General features: G+C 50.1%; 2 protein-coding genes across 6 annotated transcripts; both read left to right on the top strand.

Moving 5' to 3' along the window:
* The first annotated feature begins 2,246 nt into the window (after nucleotides 1-2,246).
* On the top strand, nucleotides 2,247-9,428 carry ING4 (inhibitor of growth family member 4). Of its 5 annotated transcripts, XM_030321562.2 has the most exons (9): nucleotides 2,321-2,341; nucleotides 5,106-5,177; nucleotides 5,485-5,940; nucleotides 6,905-7,071; nucleotides 7,251-7,365; nucleotides 7,530-7,638; nucleotides 7,883-8,030; nucleotides 8,298-8,359; nucleotides 8,471-9,428. In XM_030321562.2, the coding sequence occupies exons 4-9, from the start codon at nucleotides 6,943-6,945 to the stop codon at nucleotides 8,508-8,510; spliced, it is 603 nt and encodes a 200-aa protein (XP_030177422.1). In that variant the 5' UTR covers nucleotides 2,321-2,341; nucleotides 5,106-5,177; nucleotides 5,485-5,940; nucleotides 6,905-6,942; the 3' UTR covers nucleotides 8,511-9,428. The 5 variants fall into 5 exon arrangements, with proteins under 5 accessions (XP_030177421.1, XP_030177420.1, XP_030177419.1 ...); XM_030321561.2 differs by lacking the exon at nucleotides 5,485-5,940 and having other exon boundaries at nucleotides 2,247-2,341; nucleotides 7,251-7,356; nucleotides 7,533-7,638; XM_030321560.2 differs by lacking the exon at nucleotides 5,485-5,940 and having other exon boundaries at nucleotides 2,247-2,341; nucleotides 7,251-7,356.
* LOC115518188 (acrosin binding protein) lies at nucleotides 8,779-17,755 on the top strand. Its single transcript, XM_032593766.1, has 10 exons — nucleotides 8,779-8,786; nucleotides 10,309-10,640; nucleotides 10,816-10,910; nucleotides 11,402-11,519; nucleotides 12,164-12,632; nucleotides 13,115-13,247; nucleotides 15,227-15,406; nucleotides 15,539-15,706; nucleotides 16,754-16,837; nucleotides 17,415-17,755. The coding sequence occupies exons 1-10, from the start codon at nucleotides 8,779-8,781 to the stop codon at nucleotides 17,535-17,537; spliced, it is 1,710 nt and encodes a 569-aa protein (XP_032449657.1). The 3' UTR covers nucleotides 17,538-17,755.
* Nucleotides 17,756-18,927: the final 1,172 nt, after the last annotated feature.

Raw genomic sequence — 18,927 nt, 5'->3', positions numbered from 1 at the left:
TTTTTAGAACCTTGTATAGAAATAAATTCGTGTAAAAGGATCAGAGGCAGTGGAGCTACTGATGTGAGCGAGCATGGGAAGAAGCTATCTGGGGAGATGTTCAAGGACAGTACTAAGGATTTACACTAGAGTGTGTGTCTGTGAAGAGTGAATGCTGTGTGATGAGGCTCTGTGTGTGTGTCCCCTAGTGTAAAAGGGCACAGCTTTGATAATTCAAGTGAAATCTTGGTTTATGAGAGTTTCTACATACAGATCCTGTCAAGGGGACTGTGATGCCTAAGTCTGTGACAGCAAGGTTTCAGTCATGTGTTAATAAAACCACGAAGCTCCCTGTCAAAGAAATGGAAGCATGCCCTCTTGAAAGGGCCTACACTCCTGCCTGAGCATCACTGGGCTCGGTTGTAATTCCAACTGGCAATGTGTGTACATACATGTATCTATTATCCTATCCATATATGTAGGCTTGCAGTGGTGGAAGCCATAAACAGAACTGAGTAGCGAAGCAGGACAATTGTAGTGCTGAGCAGAATGTGGTCAGGAAACCTGGACTTTCGCCTTGGCTTTACCGCCAACCGGTGTTGACTAAGAAGCTTCAGCCATTAAGTAAAGGGATTGGACTAGATCACCTCCAAGATTCCTTTTTGAGAATTAAAAACCTTTAAGCACTGAAAAAGTTGTGACAAAGCGCCCAACACCCAACGGTGTGGCTGTCCTCTGTGTACGGCTGGGGAACTGTGCTCGTTACCTGGTGGGATTTGTATAGTCAATGAAATGATGCCCACTTAAGTTTTGGGCTCGGCTAGTCTGTTGGGTGGACGTCCAAGATCTCTCAATCTGTGGTGTGGCACTAATGAATGTATCCCATATGACAAAATATGTCCGTGTGTGTTAGCTTCCTGAATATTACTTTTTTCCCCTGCTCTCACCAATTGCTGAAAATGCCCTGACCGTCCTATCTTCACCACAAGTATTAGAACTAGAATCTACTCTTTTTAAGGATTCATTCACACTCATTCGTAGCAGGAACTCTATGAGGTAGGTACTGTTATTTTCACAGAGAAGGACATAGGCACAGAGATTAAATTGCTTATCCAGGGACATGACAGAGTGGTCTTCTAGATCCAACTGCTGTGTCTTACCACCTGCTCAGTAGTAAACCTGAGGTTTCACCTTACCCTTCTTCACATACTTGGTCTAAATTAGGTGGTTGAAAATTTGTATCATTAAAGCCCTGCCCTGCGGCATTGATAATTATCAAGAATTTGTGAGGGGTGACAATCTCCATAATGCGATTTTACTAACGCCACTATTAGGTTATGTGCTTTGAGTTGTCTCCCAGTGTGGTGGCAGTCTGTCGTGCACTGGATTGCTTTCCATCCTCATGGAGGATGAGTCCTCATGAGGAAGAGTCCTCATTCTGTAGCTGACTGGGACGACAGCTGTCATCTAACTGGCCCAGTTGTGAGTTCTGTGCTCCAATCCTTTCCAAATCGTGGTGTTAGTTAACATCATATATAAACGGGGGGGGGGGGGGGGGGGGGGGGGGGGGGGGGGGAGACAAAAATAAGAGGGCAAGGCCGGAAGTAGTATGTCATTTTATGTGTGTGTATATGTATTCAAGTATAAAAGGACATGAACCTGGACAAGAGGTGTGGAGAATTATAGCTTTATTGTGTAACTCTTAGTAAATAGAGATTATAAAAAAAAAAAAATAATAATCCAGGAGAGCTGATGTGCGTGTGAGTGAACAGAAAGGCGGAGGGTTTAAATCTCACAACACCAACTATGCCTCCCCAACTTCGTTAAGAAACTAGCTACCTTGAAGAAAGTCTGGATTCAGCCGGGACCTGCTCTGGTCACTAGACTCATACCCGGCAAAAAGGAAAAAAGAGCCTCCAGACGCTGAAAAGGGATATTTATGGAATACAATCCTAAAGAGACAAGGATTTTTTTCCCTCGCATTACCGCACATCGCCTTTTTTGGAGGGAAAAAAAGTTTGATAGGTAATGCAAAATGGCGACCTGCAGTGACGTCATGCCTGCCTCGGTCGCGTACTGGGGCCTCAGTAAGGGCGGAAGCGGGCTAAAGCTGCCTCCAGGTACCTCAGTACGGGCGGCCCCGGCTACCTACGCAAAAGGGAAAGTATCAACGTCGGGCGGATGTGTCCCAGCGGATAATTTAGTGAGGGCGGAAGCTCTTCTTTTAAGGGCGGAAAGGCTCCAACCCAAGGATAATAGCTTCAGCGCCTGTTGCGATTCAGTCACTTCCGGGGCGGATCGGAAGTTGCTTTGTTTTGCTTCAAGATGGCTGCGGGGATGTATTTGGAACATTATCTGGACAGTAAGAGCAGGCTGGAGGAGGGGGTCAGGGGTCATAGAGTGGCGGTGGGGGGCGGGAATCGGGACTGAGGAGCCGTACGGCCCCGAAGTCCCGGTGGTCAGAAAGTCACAACTGTGAAGGGGTTCGGTGAGAGAATGTATTGGACGGTGTGAAGAAAGAGGGGGCGGGGCAGCAGGGTCGAGGCCTGGCTTTTGGGTGTAGACGAGGGAGGGGCTGCGCGGTAGGACTGAGGGGATGGCTCTTGAAGGACTAATGGGAAGAGCTGGGAAGATATTTGCCGACCCCATCTCCAGGGCCTCCAGCTTCAGGATATTTTTTTTTTCCACCCCGAATCGTTCCGAATCGATTGTGTTAGTGTATCACCCACTGCCATTTGGAGCGGCGACAAAGACCTGCTCGCAGCTACTCCTCTCAGTTCTTTCTCAGAAGCGGTCTCTCCTGGGCTAGGGGGCTATGAGTGACTGTCGGGTGATCAACTGGAACGCTTCTCTTCTTGGATCCAATTCCTTTCAAATAGAAATCTGGTGTTATGTTTGCCATTTGTGTAATCCACCCCTTCACAAAGCCTGTCACCCCTATGGGCTTACATTTGTCTTAGTGTTGGGAGTCGTTCATTCATTCATTCATTCATTCATTCATTTATTGAGGCCCTGCTCTGGGTCAGACTTAATGGCAGCTACTGCGGATATAGCAAAATGAGTAAGACAAAGACCCTGCCCTCAAGTGCTCATAACAGATTCTGCTAATAAATGATTACAAAACAATGTGATGAGTGGAATCATAGAAATACATTAAAAGGACTTGGTAGCACTGGAGAAAGAAGGGCTAATTACCTGGGGGTGTAGGTACAGCTTTACCAGAGGATGTGATATTTGAATAGAGTTTTGAAGACTGAGTGTTTATTTGCCAGTGTGGAGAGAGAAAGGAAATTGCTGGTTGGGAAAAGCATCAGCAAAGGTATGATGGGTTTATGGCAGGTCAGGGAAAAGTGAAGTCAGAGTGTTTGATACATAGGACTCTAAGGTGGAAGTTTGGGAAGTGGCTAGAAAAAGAGGCTGGGGCTGGATTGCACAAGGTCTTTTAAGCCAAGCTAAGAGGTTTGCATTTTCAATAGTGAAGAACCAACAGATTTTCTTAAGTAGAGTGATTTTAATAAAGGAAGATAACTGATGTATGAGAGAAGGTCAGGTCTGAGAGAGTGACAGGAATATTTAGGAGCAAAAAGGACAGCACTGATTGAATGAGTAGTTGAGAGAGAAGGAAGAATCTAAGGTGATTCCTTGATCTCATGCTTGGGAAATGAGGTAGACAGGATGCCATCAGCAATATACTTAATTCAACTTCAGGAGTATAGCAATATACTTAATTCAATTTAGACAAGTATAGGTATGGACTGTAGGAGTGGATGAGATCAAGTTCATTCAGAGAATACAAGTAAAGTGAGAAAATGAGAGGATTAAAGTATAACCTCAAGAAAGCATTAACATTTAAGGGACAGGTAAAGAAACCATCACTATTGGAATTATCAGAAAGTATGTGATGAGACTTGGAATCCTATGAGGAGAAAAAGTTGCTGAAGGCAAGAAGATGGGGCCATCTGCTGCAGACATATTTTTTTTTTAGATAGGACTAATAACAGATCGTTTGATTTGGTAAGTCATTGGTAACTCAAAGTAATCTCCGTAAACTAGTGGCAGCAGACCTGAGATTATAGGTTAAAGCAGTGGAGGCATTTTAGAAGTTTGAAATGGAGTCACGAGAAGAGATTTTTCTTTCGTGGGGAGACAAGTATAGATGCACTTGTTCAGGTATTTATTTAAGACCCTCTGTCTGCAAGCCATAGCAAAATAAGAGAGAAGACAGACACTTCCAGAAGGAAGGCTAGGGAGATAGATACCAAATAACTGGTTGCACAATTAATTATTAATTGCAGTTGGATAAATGCGAACAACGGTAGAGATAGAATAACTTGAGAGCATAATCCAAGCCACCTGGAGTCTGGAGAAGTCCAGGTTGGGCTGAACTTTGAAGAACGAAGAGTTTAGTAGGCCAACAGATATGGTGGAGGTGGGATGAAGAACCCCAAGCAGCGCATTCCAGGCAGAGAAAGCAGGAGACGGAAAGCCAGGTAGCAGGACAAGCCCTGGCAAGTTGGGGGCACTCGGAGAAGACCAGTCTGGTCAGATCAGACAGAGCACAAGGGGGGACTGACATGAATGAAGGCTGGCGTAAGATGAGCATGGGCCAGAAAGTGCAAAATGGGAATAGGAATTGTGTGATAGGAAGTCACCAGGTGATTTTAAAGCAGGAGCATGACTTGACGAGGTTTACATTTTTTTTTTTTTAAAGAACATTCTGACTACGATCTGAAGACCAGAGTGGAAGTGTGTGTGTGTGTGTGTGTGTGTGTGCGCGCGCGCATGTGCATGTGTGTGTGAGGAGTGCTGGAGGATACCAGGAGGGTGTTTGGGTTAACGGCAAGGAGCTTGGAGGCAAAGTTTGAAAGTCAAGGAAAGGGAGGGGCTGATTTGTAGAGTAAGGTCCTTGAGGGGACAAATGGTGGGAAAGCTGTGCAGAAATGGCAGAGTTAGTTGTGGAGAGACACAGACACAGCCTCCTCTGAGAAAGGAATGATGAGTGCTGTTGTAGATAAATCCAACGGTTCCAAGGAGGGAAAACTGAGTCCCGTTTTGGACCTGTACTTTAAAAACAACTGTTAGGCCTATGAAGTCCAGTGATTCTCAGTGTCTTTTCTTCTCCCTAGGTATCGAAAACCTCCCATTTGAACTGCAGAGAAACTTTCAGCTCATGAGGGACCTGGACCAAAGAACAGAGGGTACGTACAGAGTAAGGGGTTTGTGTGTATAAGGAGTGAGGATGATCATTTCTTTTTCTCTTTGGTGTTACCATGTCATCTGGTCTGATCTGGAGAACTGTGGCTTCTCTCTTTTTTACTCTCTTGGAATTCTTAAAAGGAAAGCAGTGATAAACTGCATTTCTATATCCGCTTCTCATAGTAAATAGAGTATTGCGACAATGCCTCAAGAATTCAAAGATGTTATGTTCTTTATATCTGCAAGAAGAATTCAGAGATAAGGCAACTCTAGAATCATTTCTGTTCTCTATGTTCAATATGTCTATAGGAAGATTGTCGGAAGACTAGGATGTTTCTGCTCCACTGGATTGATAACATTACTATCAAAAAATTCATTGTGGCTGTAGACCGCAAGTCATGTTGGTAGAGAAGTCCTTAAACAGAAGGAAAGAGAGAAAGAAAAAAAAAAGAAGAAGGAAAAGCAGCAATTAACATCAGGATCTCTACACTGTATTCTTCAACCTTACAGAAGCAGTAGATACCATCTGTGGCCTCTTTTGGATGTTGAGCAAGTTTGGCTGCATTGAGGCATTCACTTGGAGCCTGAGGCTACTCTACAGTGGTCAGATTGGTCTCTTCAAAGTCAAAGATGTCGTCCGTTGGAGCCATCCCCCGTACCTGCTGAAGGATATATAGGTCTTATCTTCCACCCTTAAGTAGCCATGCTCAAAGATGTGACAAGCTGGTGTTAGAATACCCAGAGCTGTGATTTCAGCTACCCTGGGTAAGTTTACTCACGAAAAGGTGAACATCATCTAAAATCCTGGATGCAGACCCCTGAGAACTGGCTGCCAAATGCTGGGAACCAGCTTCGCATCCTTTGTAACTCAGTTCCAGCTCTTGAGTTCATGCACAGAAAGACAGTTGGAGATTATCAAACTATGTGCATTTTCAGCTTCCTCCAAAGGCCTCAGATGAAATGGGGCACAAACATAGTATGTACACAGATCCTGCCAGCTGTCTGTCGCTGCACCATGCTACAGTCATTCTTTTGTCTCTTTTCATCGACATGCTTTATGAGCCTTACCAAATATTAGGCAGTAGAAAACTACACTCTCACTGTCTTGGGACATCACCAGCCTTCCAGTATGAAAATGTTCGGAACAATGTCTAAGATGAACAAACAGAAAAAAAAGTGATGGGAAATACGAACAGGTTGATGAGCAAAATAGGGTAGAAGAACTGTTACATAAATGAACTAGGGCCTAGTTTTAAATGATGAGTCACAGATGTACAGACCTGGAAGCCGGCAGCAGCAGATGACCCAGCCGGGTTCGTAGCACTCAGAGCTGTTGCGGAATGTTTTTGAGACAAGGAATCGGGAGGCCGTGAGACAAAATTCATGGTTCGAGAAGCAGCCAGCCCTGCAAAGAAGCATCTTCAGACATCAACAAAAATATACTTTGGTGTTAGTGTGGTGTGCAAAGGCTCCCTCCCTCCTTATGTTTCAATAATTTTAAGTTCCAATGATGCTAGCCATGTTTTCAGCACCTGAAGGCACCTCTAAGACAAATACTGTCAATATGTTGCATTACTTGAGTAAATGGCACAGTACCTATGAACTTTCAGGGCATTTTAGTTCGAAGGTTATGATGATCAGTGGAAAAGGTCCAAGAAACAAGAGGAAGAAGTGTGTTTCACCTAGCCACTCAGGGGCCATAGTGACCAGGCCTCTGTCTCTGTTGTAGACCTGAAGGCTGAAATTGACAAGTTGGCCACTGAGTATATGAGTAGCGCCCGCAGCCTGAGCTCCGAGGAAAAATTGGCCCTTCTCAAACAGATCCAGGAAGCCTATGGCAAGTGCAAGGAATTTGGTGACGACAAGGTGCAGCTTGCCATGCAGACCTATGAGATGGTATGGCCCTGTTCATGGCTCCCCACTTACCTCCCATCTAATCCTTGGGGTCCTAGACCCCTCCTTCAGCTGTATTGGGATCTGTTTTGGGTCTGGGAGATACATAGAATCCGCCTTAGCTTTTTTGTCTTTTACTGGAACTACCCTTGTACCTCTCTCTTTTCCTTCCTTCTACCTAGGTGGACAAACACATTCGGCGACTGGACACAGACCTGGCCCGTTTTGAGGCTGATTTGAAGGAGAAGCAGATTGAGTCAAGTGACTATGACAGCTCTTCTAGCAAAGGCAAAAAGAGTGAGGAGGGGGGCGGGGCTTGAGAGGTGGGCGAGGATTCAGAGGGAGAAGAAGCAGCTCTTCAGCTCCTAGGGAGGGGCAGCCGCGTGGAAGGAGGTGGAAGAAGGAAGAGTTAACCCATCTTTCTGTCTCCCTGCCTTCTGGCTTCCCCCCCTCTTTCCTAGAAGGCCGGACTCAAAAGGAGAAGAAAGCTGCCCGTGCTCGTTCCAAAGGGAAAAACTCAGATGAGGAGGCTCCCAAGGCTGCCCAAAAGAAGTTAAAACTTGTGCGCACGTGAGTGTATAAGGGAGTACTTTGCCAAATGACGTATTTTTTTTTCTCCCACCCCACGCTCGTGCCTCACGCTGCCCCTTGCCACTTTCTCCGTCTTCTGTGTCAGTAACTTCTCCTTATCCCTGTGGTGTCTGCTGGATGGAGAAGAGAAGCCACAAATCCCTTGCCCCACCAGGATGTCTTTCTACCACCTGTGTAGTTTCCCTGCCTGCGGATGACACGTTCTCTTCCTCTTGGCATGCAGAAGTCCTGAGTATGGGATGCCCTCAGTGACCTTTGGCAGTGTCCACCCCTCTGATGTGTTGGATATGCCTGTGGATCCCAACGAACCCACCTATTGCCTTTGTCACCAGGTCTCCTATGGAGAGATGATTGGCTGTGACAACCCTGATGTGAGAACCAACCGTTTTGCCTCCAGATGGGGTTCTGGGGGCCATGAGGGAGTGGGTACAAGAGGGGAAGACATGGTTGAATAGTGGGACTCCAGGATAAGAGGAAGGCGGAGTTGGTTGGCCTCGGGACCTCCAAAGAGGTATTCTCCAAAGAGAATACGGAATACGGGAACACTGTTCTCAGGAATCTGTGGAGGGAACTTCTTTTCTTTCCTCTGCCCTTCCCTGGCCCCTGACTTCTGCTTCTTCCGTCTTCCTCCTTTTCAGTGTTCCATCGAGTGGTTCCACTTTGCCTGTGTGGGGCTGACGACCAAGCCTCGGGGGAAATGGTGAGTGAGAGAGTTGCGGTAGGCGCTGGGCTGCCCAGGAGCTGCGTGGAGGAGGGCACTCTCCCTTTCACTCACTTTCTCTGCCCGCCTCTCTATCACGTTGCTTTCTAGGTTCTGCCCACGCTGCTCCCAGGAACGGAAGAAGAAATAGATAAGGGCCTTGGATTCCCACACAGTTTCTTCCACGTCCCCGGCCCTGGGCTAGTGGGGAGAGGAAAGCCTGTGTTGGGGCCCGGGGGCTCAGGGAGAGCGGATGGCGCAGTGTTGTCACCCCTTCTCCTTCCCTCTCCCCACTCCTGGTGCTGAGGCTGCATCCAAACCCTGGTAGGGAGGGGTGCTGCAGCCGCTAACTGTTTGTGCTCTCATTCAGCCTGCCCCCCTCAGAGGGAAGTGGTTATGCCCACTGTCCTTTCGCCTCCATGCCGAGGTTGGTGCTGTATTTCCGAGGGATGGTCCTCTTTACTCCCCTTGCTTTGTATTTAAGGACTTGGGGCAGTAGCATGGGGGCACTCCCCAGCCCTCCTAATTCCCTCCCCTGTGGGGGGCTGTGGTGTGATAAGCTTTCTTTGTTCTCCTCCTGCTTTTTCCATGGTAGGGGCGCCCCCAGAGCATCTGGGCAGTGGCCTTAGTTGAAGGGGCACCCCTTCCTCTGTGCCAACAGGATTCATCCTGGCCTTGTGAATGGGAGAGGGGGCAAGGTGGAATGCAGATCGCTCACATGTAAAGGAATTTGAGTAGGTGAATAAAAGCTCTGCGTGTTGGTCTGCTGTGTTTACTGTAGACACTATTTTAGTACATGTGCTAATTAAACTTTTTTTTGCATCCTCCGGGTTGGACTAGAGGGGGGAGGATGACAATGCCAGAAGTAGAACGAGACATAGAACCAGAAGTGGTACCCCTGCTCCAGAGTCCACAACTTCTCACCTTGGGGAGGACAAAGCTGGCTGGGGGGTGTGCCTCCAGGGCTTTCCAAAACTTTTTACAATTATGCATCTTTTCTCCGTAAACCATCTTTCACTTGATTTCCAATAAACGTGTATTTGTGTTTTGTGCATGTACTATTACACTATTAGCTTGGTTTCTTGTTTTAAACACAAAACAGAAAAACACTTTTCCCGTATGAGGATGGATTGTCTTGCTCACTTCCCACTGGGAAACCACTTCCTTAGACTGAACCAGCCTGACGCCTGAGCACCTCCTCACCTGGACCCTGCTTGCTTCCCCTTTTGGCTCATTTCTTACCTTAAGGGCCCCTCTTTAGTTCCCACGCAGGTAGACCCGGACCTTGTTTTGTACATTCCGTCCCTGCCTGCCCCAGAACCCTGCCTACATTCACATCTAGGCCTCTCCAAACCCCAGTTTTGTCACCTGTGATATAGGGATAATAGTATCCGCTTTATGGGATTACCTTGGGAATAAGGGAACACGTGCAGAGAACAACACATGTCCCACTCCATCGAAGGTACCGAGTCAATGACACCTTTTGCCATCCTTATCCTCTCGAATATGACACGTGCGGACCCATCCACCCCTGCTGGCGCGGTGAACCCCGGAGCGCGCGTCAGTTTCCGAGGCCCCGCCCCCAGCCCTTTGTGACGTCTGGGCCGCACCTTCCACTCCCCGTAGGCGAGCCCGCGCCCGCGCCCGCCGACTGTCTCTGGCTTGGCCCGTTAGAGGCCGCTTTGGTCCGGGAAACGCGGGCGGATCGACTGGGGCCATGAGGAAACTACTCGCAGGCTTCCTTCTCTCACTCCTGAAGGGTGAGAGGTTCCCGCCCCCTGGAGCAGTCTCTTTCACCCGGGGCTCCGTCCTCGGACCCCCAAGAGCCCTTGCTGCAGGGTTTTGAAACGCTTTCTCAGGGTGGTCGCGTTGGCTTTGCTCCCTAGCTACTTCTGGGGTCACACCTTAGCCTCTGCCCCTGGAATCTCCTCACCCTGATCGCCGGCCAGACATCCCCCAGTTTCCAATTTCCACGGGGCCCCACCTGCCATTCGGTCTGTCCAGGTACCGGAGCCGGTTTTGGAGTTCGGTCCATCCATCCGTCTGTTTCCCTGCCCCGCAGTGCTGCTCCTGCTTCCGACATCTTCCCCAGCCCAGGATTCAATTTCGGCCTCCACTCCAGGCAGCCCCCTCTCTGCCACCGAATATGAACGCTTCTTTGCACTGCTGACCCCAACCTGGAAGGCAGAGACTACCTGCCGGCTCCGTGCAACGCACGGCTGCCGGAACCCCACCCTCGTCCAGCTGGACCAATACGAAAATCACGGCTTGGTGCCCGACGGTGAGGACCAGAGTAGTGGGGCAGCCCCGTGCTCACTTGAGACCAGGGAAGGGTATGGGCTGCACCTTACCCTGAGGCCATATTCTCCACTCTGCCGACCATAGGAACCCACAGCCCCCTCCAGGAGGGAGATCCCTCTAGTGTAGTCACTTTCTGTACCCCCTGCCATTCTCAGGCGCTGTCTGCTCCGACCTCCCTTATGCCTCCTGGTTTGAGTCCTTCTGCCAATTTACTCAGTATCGTTGCTCCAACCACGTCTACTACGCCAAGGTGAGGCTCCAGAAGAAGGTTGGATCTGGTGTCCTAAGATCTCTGGAGAGGTGGAGGGGGTGAGGAGTTGAGGAAGGGTTCCACCAGAGGCCATCCTTAGATCCTCCCTCCCTGCCTCTTTGCCAGTCATGTGCTCAGACTACACATGAATACGGTCTCACCTTGGGCTTTCAGATTTGGGGAACAATCTTGTTACTGTGAGAAAAGTAGGGATGAGGCCAAGAGACAAGCCCTCCCATTTCTTCCAACACTTGAGTGACTTCACTCAAGTCAAACACCACAGTGAAGGCAGAGGTGTGGCCTAGACACAGAGTCTTATCTCACAGGGGAACCCTTTCTCAGGTCTAGAGGGTTCCACTAGGGACCATATCCCTTCATCCCTGCCCAGCAACCGTGAGAGAGGACACATGCCAGAAGAGGACTGAGGCGTATGCAGGAGTAGAAGCCTGCCCTTTGGGAAAGGCATGCCCACTGTCCTTCTCTTCTTGCAGAGAGTCCGGTGCTCCCAGCCAGTCTCAATCCTCTCACCCAACACTCTCAAGGAGATTGACGCTTCCTCTGACATCCCACCCACCACGATGACCTCCCCCCTCTCTTCTCACGTCACAGGTGAGACCCTCCCAGCCCCTGGGAGGCTACCAGCAAGCCCTTCCACAAATCCCAGAGCCCCAGAGTTAAGAGTTAAGGCATCCATGGTAGGAAATGGGGAAGAACATTGAGCAGGGTAGGGGGTTGGCCACAGGCAGCTATTTATGTAAGCGAGGAACCTGCTCTTTATGAATACAAGTTAGGGCTTTCCCCTCCCAGAGTATCATCTGACATTGCTTACAACTCTAGGAAAAATTCACTTTTCCTAGCTCCCCCAAACATTCCTGCGTCTGGAAGTCCTCTGGGACTTTCATAAGCTCACAGTTTCACTCTCAAAAGGATTAGCTGCTCGCTTTTCAGAATCTTTGGTGTTGCCTCAGTGAGAGGGACGCGAGGTGGGATTTGAGATGGGAGTTAGGGAAGAGGAGCACTTGTAAGGGAGGTGGAAAGGAGACGCCACAATCGCCGTGGTAATTATTCTTTTGCTGTGGTATTTGTACCCCCACGTTTTGTGTGCTGCACGGTGCAAGTAAAGTGTCATTTGGGCTGCTGTCCTGTGCTGTTGTGTCTGTGTGCGTCTCCCTGTAAACAAAGACACTCGGGGGCCAGAAACCTGACTGTTCCTTTCCGTTCTCTTTCTCGGTCCCTCCCAACCCCTGCTGCAGCCACAGAAAGACAGGCCTTCCAGCCCTGGCCCGAGAGGCTCAACAACAACGTGGAGGAGCTGCTACAATCCTCCCTGTCCCTGGGGGGTCAGGAGCAGGGGTCCGAGCGCAAGCACGAGCAAGGGCAGGAGCACAAGCACAAGCAAGGGCAAGAACATAAGCAGGAGGAAGGGCAGGAGCAGGAGGAACAAGAGGAGGAGCTGGAGGAGGAGGGAAAGCAGGAGGAAGGACAGGGGACAGAGGAGGGGCTGGAGGCCATGGCTGGGCTGCAGTCAGACCCAGAGGTCAAGTTCCAGTCTGAGTTTATGTCTTCCAACCCTTTCTCCTTCACTCCCCGGGTGCGGGAGGTGGAGTCCACGCCTATGATGATGGAGAACATCCAGGAGCTCATTCGGTCGGCCCAGGAAATGGATGAAATGAATGATCTGTATGATGAAGAACCCATCTGGAGAAAGCCAACCCGTGACAGGTACAGATGGTTCTGACTCCCCCCACCAGCCCTCCCTTCCCTGCTGCCTTTTTTGGGAAGGAGAAGCTCCCTGTCCCTGCCTTTGGCTTCCAAGACCCACTAAGGCCTGCTTCAGCTTCTGGGCCACCTAGCAGCTGTCTGCCCCACCTGTTCTGTCACCAGTCATTGGCTTGAGTGCTACCCTAAGATGCCCATTCTCTACATGATGTAGCTGCTGTTCCCGAAGCTACTAGGCTTGGGGTCTGGTCTTGTCTCTGCCTCTGATGAACACTGCAACTTTGAGGAAGATTACTTCCCCTTTCTGGACCTCAGTTCCTCATTTCTAAAAGGAGGCAGTTGGGCCGGAGGCCTCTAAAGCTCCGTCGGCATGCTGAATGTGTGTGACTAAGAGCGGACACCAAAGGGGAGGGGAAAAGAGTGGATGTGGCTTTCTGCTCCGGTCCTCTGTCCCATCCCCACCAGCCAGTGCTGTCTTCTTGCAGCCTCCTGCAGATGCCTCACGTAGAGGCCTTGTTGGTGCTGTGCTATTCGATTGTGGAGAACACCTGTACCATAACCCCCACAGCCAAGGCCTGGCAGTACATAGAGGAGGAGATCCTTGGTTTCGGGAAGCCGGTATGCCTGCAATGCTGTTTAATGGATACGTGCTCATTGACCATCCTCTGGGCCTGGCACCGGACTGGGCCTTGAGAGTAGGGGGAAGGTGGGGATACAGAAAGCCAGGGCATCATTTCATTCTCTCCGAGTGAGAATCCCTTCCTTGGAAGGATATCTCCAGTTCACCTTAAAGGAAGAAAGCCCAGTAGGGTGCCTGGGTGGCTCACTTGGTTAAGTGTCTGACTCTTGATCTCAGCTCAGATCTCAGCTCAGATCTTGATCTCAGGGTCATCAGTTCAAGCCTCGCATTGGGCTCCATGCTGGCCTACTTAAAAAACAAAACAAAACAAAACAAAACAAAACAAAACAAAACAAAAAAACGGAAGAAGATTCAAGACCTAGTCTGGAATCTGTTCCAGTCTGGAGTTCATGCTTCAGCTGAGTTGTTGTTAGGCTTGAGTCATCTCCTGATCTAGTTCACCATCTTCAGTACTTGGCCTTGCCTTAGATGTAGCTCCCCTTTCCAGAGGAGCGATAGGACCTGTTCCAAGGACGTGTAGAAAGATCCCAGTCTCGGTGTGCACTCAGCACCAAGGAAGCCCCATTCCCAGGAAGCTATTCTGTAGGTTTTCAAAGAAGACAAGTTAGCAAACCTTTGTCAAGAGCGGGCGTGCCATCTATCCATCCATCCGTTTGTTCAACAAATAATTGGTTTTTGAGTACGGTGTACCAACTCTGTACTAGGTACTTGAGATTGTGGTGGTGAGTACACTAGACCCAATCCTCTTAGAATCTAGTGGGAGACACAGGTGAGGAAACAGGTGGAACCGTGTGAGGGATAAATGCAGCCATGGACAAGTACAAAGTGCACAGGCAGCCGATTGGGGGCCCCACGGTCCATGTTTGGGAGGGTCAGAGAATTTGTCTTAGAGGAACTGATGTTCAAACAGCAGATCTGAAAATAAAAGAAGGTAAGCAGGCAAAAGAAGGGGCTTGGTAGAGGCTCCTGCTAGAGGGAATGGTAGGTACAAAGGCATGAGGGACCAAGCCCGAGCATAAGGCTCCTTCCCTTATGGGGTCCAGGAGCCATGAGGGATTCAGTAACATTATAAAAGAGGTGTGTGGTAGGTGCTGGAAAGAGACTTTTTTTTTTTTTTTTTTTTTGAGGGTAGGAAGTTCGGGAGTCATGGAGAGGTCCCTGGATATCAGGGTCTGGTTAAGGGAACAGCAAGAAACATTTTACCTGGAGCAGAATGGCAGAAGATAGAGTGAGAGAGAGAGTAAGGGTCATAAGGCGAAAAATCTCAAAGGGCAATCTGAAGCATGTGCTCGGGTCATGGTCTCATGGTTCGTGGGTTCGAGCCCCGCATCGGGCTCTGTGCTCACGGCTCGGAGCCTGGAGCCTGCTTCGGACTCTGTGTCTCCTTCTCTCTCTGCCATTACCCTGCTCGTGCTCGCTCACTCTCTCTCAAAAATAAATAAGCATTTAAAAAAAAAAAACCCCAACTATAGAACAGGGCTCTGATGAAAGCTAAAGGAGGTGAGGTGACAGCATTTATGGCCATGGTGCCTAGCACTGGGTCAACTCTGTAAATGACAGCATTATCATTAGCAGAGAGAGGGAGAGACAGGGAAGGTCAGGAGTCTTTTTCAGAGAGTCTAAGTTAGGAGTGATTGTAGGTCACCCGGTGATCGACATCTGTCAGGCACGTGGCAATGAGGATTCGGAGCTCAGGAGGGAGATCTGAACTGATGATGAAGAGTTGGGTGTTGCCTGCAGAAAGATGAAGCTTACCTGGGCGTAGACACCTCATCCGGGAAGAGGGTGAAGAGATAGAGAGCTGAGGAGAGATCCTGGAGGAGCCCTGGGGGAGGGGTCAGGGAGAAAAGCTAGAGAAGCCTTTGCAAAAGCTTGAATGCGAAGAGGTTCTGTGGGGACAGCGCTGCAGAGCTGAAAGGGTCTCAGCCTCAGTCTGTCAACCACACTCCTGCCCCAGGTCTGTGACAGCCTTGGGCGGCGGCACTCAGCCACCTGTGCCCTCTGTGACTTCTGCTCCCTGAAGCTGGAACAGTGCCACTCGGAGGCCGTCCTGCAGCGGCAGCTGTGTGACAACTCCCACAAAACACCCTTCATCAGCCCCTTGCTCATAGCCCAGAGCATGTCCATCGGTACCCAGGTACCTTGCTGGGCGACCTGCAGTGGGGGGGGCCTCAGGCTCCAGGCAGGACTGGGCAGTGGGAAGGGAGGCCTGCTGGCTGGGGGGAGGGGGGCAGGGGCGTGCACATCTCCTCTGTCCCCTGTGCCACAGGTAGGGACCCTAACATCAGGCCGCTTTTACGGGCTGGATATGTATGGTGGGCTCCGCATGGACTTCTGGTGTGCACGGCTAGCCACAAAGGGCTGTGAGGATATTCGAGTCTCCGGCTGGCTCCAGACTGAGTTCCTTAGCTTCCAGGATGGGGATTTCCCCACCAAGGTCAGAGCCTTTCCCCAAAGTTCAACTCCATCCCACTGATCCCAGTTCCTTGCTCTAAGTAGCCCTAGGATGTGCAAGGAGGGCTAGGCCTCGGGCTTCTGGGAACCAGTCCTCCCTGCCTGCCTCTTTCCAATGGACGCCCTTCCACCTCCCCCACCTCCAAAAAAGAGAGCAGGATTGTGCTTGTCAAAGGAGCAGGAATCAGAGGGGCGGAAGGGTGGGAGAGCACAGGAAGGCAGGAGACAAGGGTTCTGCTCCCAGCTCTGCCAGTTAAGGGGTTTTGGTCAAGGCGCTTCCCACGCTGGCCCAATGTTCTACTCACCTCTACAACAAATGACTAGGTGATGCCCAAAGTGTCACTGACCTGTGACCCAGTGTTTCCCTGCTTCAGTGGCGTCAACTTTGCTCCCCCTCTCCCCAAAGTTACCTCCCCTGTGGAGCTCCCCCTGTAACTGACGGCCAAGTCCCTCCCTTCTGTGGCTTAGCAGGGAAAATCCAGGCAAGGCGATAGCCAGAACACCTTAAGAAAGGGCTGATAGCTGAGCCTACAGACCCCTGCCCAGCTCTTCTCCCTGGGCCCCTAGATCTGGAAAGGTTCTCCGAGACTGTCCCTGTTCTTCCCCTGGATTTATGTAGAGATGGGGAGGCGAGATCCACAGAGGAGGGTGATTCACCCAAAGTCACACATGATTCTTCTACCCTCTCCCTCACTTAGCCATCACTAGAAGGCTCCCTGAGACTGGACCACGAATCGGACCCCCTTCCCCCTTCCTCAGCTGCTTTCCCAGCAAGCTGACCAGCAGGGCGGCCACTTATTCTCCGGCTCCTGGCTTTTCAGCACCAAACTGTGACTGAGGGTGGGACAGGAAAAGCCAAGGGGACAGAGGCCTATTCCTCAGGGAGGGGGCACCCCCATTGTGGAAGGTCTGGTTCTGGAGGGCTATACCCCTGGCCCTGGTTCTGCCATTTTGGGCATTCACTGGAGGGCTGGTGTCCTATAAGCTTTCTCATGTCTCCCCACCTCCCCATTCCCGGCTCCTGGCTTAGATTTGTGACACAGACTATGTGCAGTATCCAAACTACTGTGCCTTCAAGAGCCAACAGTGCCTGATGAGAAGCCGGGATAGGAAGGTGAGCCCCTCACCTCGCCCACCCCCTTCTCCCATTGGCTCCTCGATCTGTCACCACAGATCCGTCTATTCCCAGCACCCCCACACCCTGCTCCAAGCGGCAGGGATCAGAAACAGTTCCCTGTTTGCATCTCTGGGCAGAGGCCTCCACCAGAGCACTCTCTCCCACTCCTCCTGTCTTAGAGTGAGTGAGGCCCTCCCAGGCCAGGGGGGTCCAGAAGAGATGCTGCAAGTAAGAGGTCAGGGCCCAGAGGGCATGGCAGCAAGAATCCCTAGCCGGGTTGGGCATTGGCTGTTGAGGTCATGGTCTTGCCTCCCGCTCTTACTCACCAAGTAGTCTGGAATAAGTCACTTCCTCCTCCATCTTGAGACTCCTGGCTTCTCAAAGGAGGGGGTTGGTCTCCTTGGTGTCTCTTGCCAGCCTTAAAAACCCACATCTGTTTCCTCCTTCCTTCTACTGCCCTGCACCCATGCCTGCTCGTCTCTGGTTCTTGTGGGGATGTCTGACACCTCCCCACCCCTACGCCTCTGCCTCCAGGCTCTGTGACACAGACTGTGTGTACCCAATCCCTGTGTAGGTGTCCCGTATGAGATGTCTGCAGAATGAGACTTACAGTGCTTTGAGCCAGGCCAAAAGTGAGGACCTTGTGCTTCGATGGAGCCAGGAATTTAGCACCTTGACTCTAGGCCAAGCAGGATGAGCTGGGATCCATCCTGTCTCCACTGCAGCCCGACCCTTCCACATTCTCCATTGCTTTTAGACCCCATCTGTCAGTTTGCTTCCTGGCTGCCCCTTATGGGTCTCTTACCTGGCCCCTACTCACGTTTTCCTTGGGTTGGGGCAGCAATCCCAGAAGGGTCCATGATGGAAACTCCACCCACCTTAAAGGATGTCTTTACATAAAGTGTTTATTTTCAACCTGTGTGGCCTACTTTGGTTATGATTCCATCCTCAGCACTGCCTTCCTGCCCCCTGGGAATCAACATTCCAAACCCTGGGATTTATGGATCTATCTGAAGGTGAAAGAACCTCATGAATGGTACTCAAAGAAGTAGCCATATTCCCGGAGAAGACCTAAGAAGTCAGGAAGTTGGATTGAAGAAGGCCATGACTGGGGTCTGAGGGGTTGTGTGGGCCATGCGGGCATGTGTCTTCATTTCTGAAGTCCATGACCACAGATGAATATGGGCTTGTCCCTCTGGAGGATAAAGGCCAGAGCCTGACTGAGATAATGTCCCAGGGGTGGGGGTGGGGGGACAACCCCAGGGAAGTAGGGCAGAACTTACATTTTATCAAGAGAGAGGAAACAGCTGGGGCGGGGAGCTCAGGAAACGCTTGATTTCACATCCAGTGATGGGCCAGATGGTCTGAAGGTTGAGGTGGTCACATTTTGACAATATACATTGAAATGTGACTCCAGCATTGGCCTTTAATAACTTGGGATCTCCCAAAATGTGTTCTAGGGACACGTATGTTTGAGAACCTGTATAGTCTCTCCTTCTACAGGAGCACCGTGATTAAGAACATTAAAAAAAATTGGGGAACCTGGGTGGCTCACTTGGTTGAGCATCTAACTCTTGGTTTCAGCTCAGGTCATGATCTCACGGTTTGTGAGTTTGAGCCCCGCGTCAGGCTCCATGCTGACAGCTCAGAGTCAGCTTGAGATTCTCTTCTCTCCCTCTCTCTCTCCGCCTCTCCCCTGCTCACTCTCTCTGTCTCTCTCTCTCTCAAAATAAATAAATACACTTTTTAAAAAATTAAAAAAACAAAAACAAAAAAAACCCCCAACTTGTTTATTAACAGAAAAGTTGAAACGCACAAAAATATAGTATAATACCCCCCATGCACCTTCATCCGCTTCAATTATGAACACATGGTCAATCTTTTAATGGTATGTTAAAGGCTCTGAGAAGCCCTGTAACAGAGAAACCTGTTCAGTCTGGTGTGTCTCAGACTTATTTGACTACGACATCCTTTTTCACCTACCACTCGAAAACTTTAACTTGTTTTTGTGTATTGAGCATGGACAACATGCCTAGCCTTGTTGATACAGAAGACAAGGGGCTCAGCCAGAGGGCACAGAGACGAGG

Source organism: Lynx canadensis, chromosome B4, assembly GCF_007474595.2.
Source record: "Lynx canadensis isolate LIC74 chromosome B4, mLynCan4.pri.v2, whole genome shotgun sequence".
NCBI classification, from domain to species: Eukaryota; Metazoa; Chordata; class Mammalia; order Carnivora; family Felidae; genus Lynx; species Lynx canadensis.
The sequence above is the reverse complement of the archived record's forward strand: the minus strand, read 5'-3'. Positions and strand labels throughout refer to the sequence as shown.

What these genes read in the sequence shown, in the direction of transcription:
- ING4 (XM_030321558.2), top strand. Translation starts at nt 2,305, where the DNA reads ATGGCTGCGGGGATGTATTTGGAACATTATCTGGACA. An exon ending in TTTGGAACATTATCTGGACA is followed by an intron (nt 2,342 to 5,105) that starts GTAAGAGCAGGC and finishes TCTTCTCCCTAG; the next exon opens with GTATCGAAAACCTCCCATTT. An exon ending in CCTGGACCAAAGAACAGAGG is followed by an intron (nt 5,178 to 6,904) that starts GTACGTACAGAG and finishes TCTCTGTTGTAG; the next exon opens with ACCTGAAGGCTGAAATTGAC.
- LOC115518188 (XM_032593766.1), top strand. An exon ending in ACCACGTCTACTACGCCAAG is followed by an intron (nt 10,911 to 11,401) that starts GTGAGGCTCCAG and finishes CTCTTCTTGCAG; the next exon opens with AGAGTCCGGTGCTCCCAGCC. An exon ending in CCTCTCTTCTCACGTCACAG is followed by an intron (nt 11,520 to 12,163) that starts GTGAGACCCTCC and finishes CCCCTGCTGCAG; the next exon opens with CCACAGAAAGACAGGCCTTC.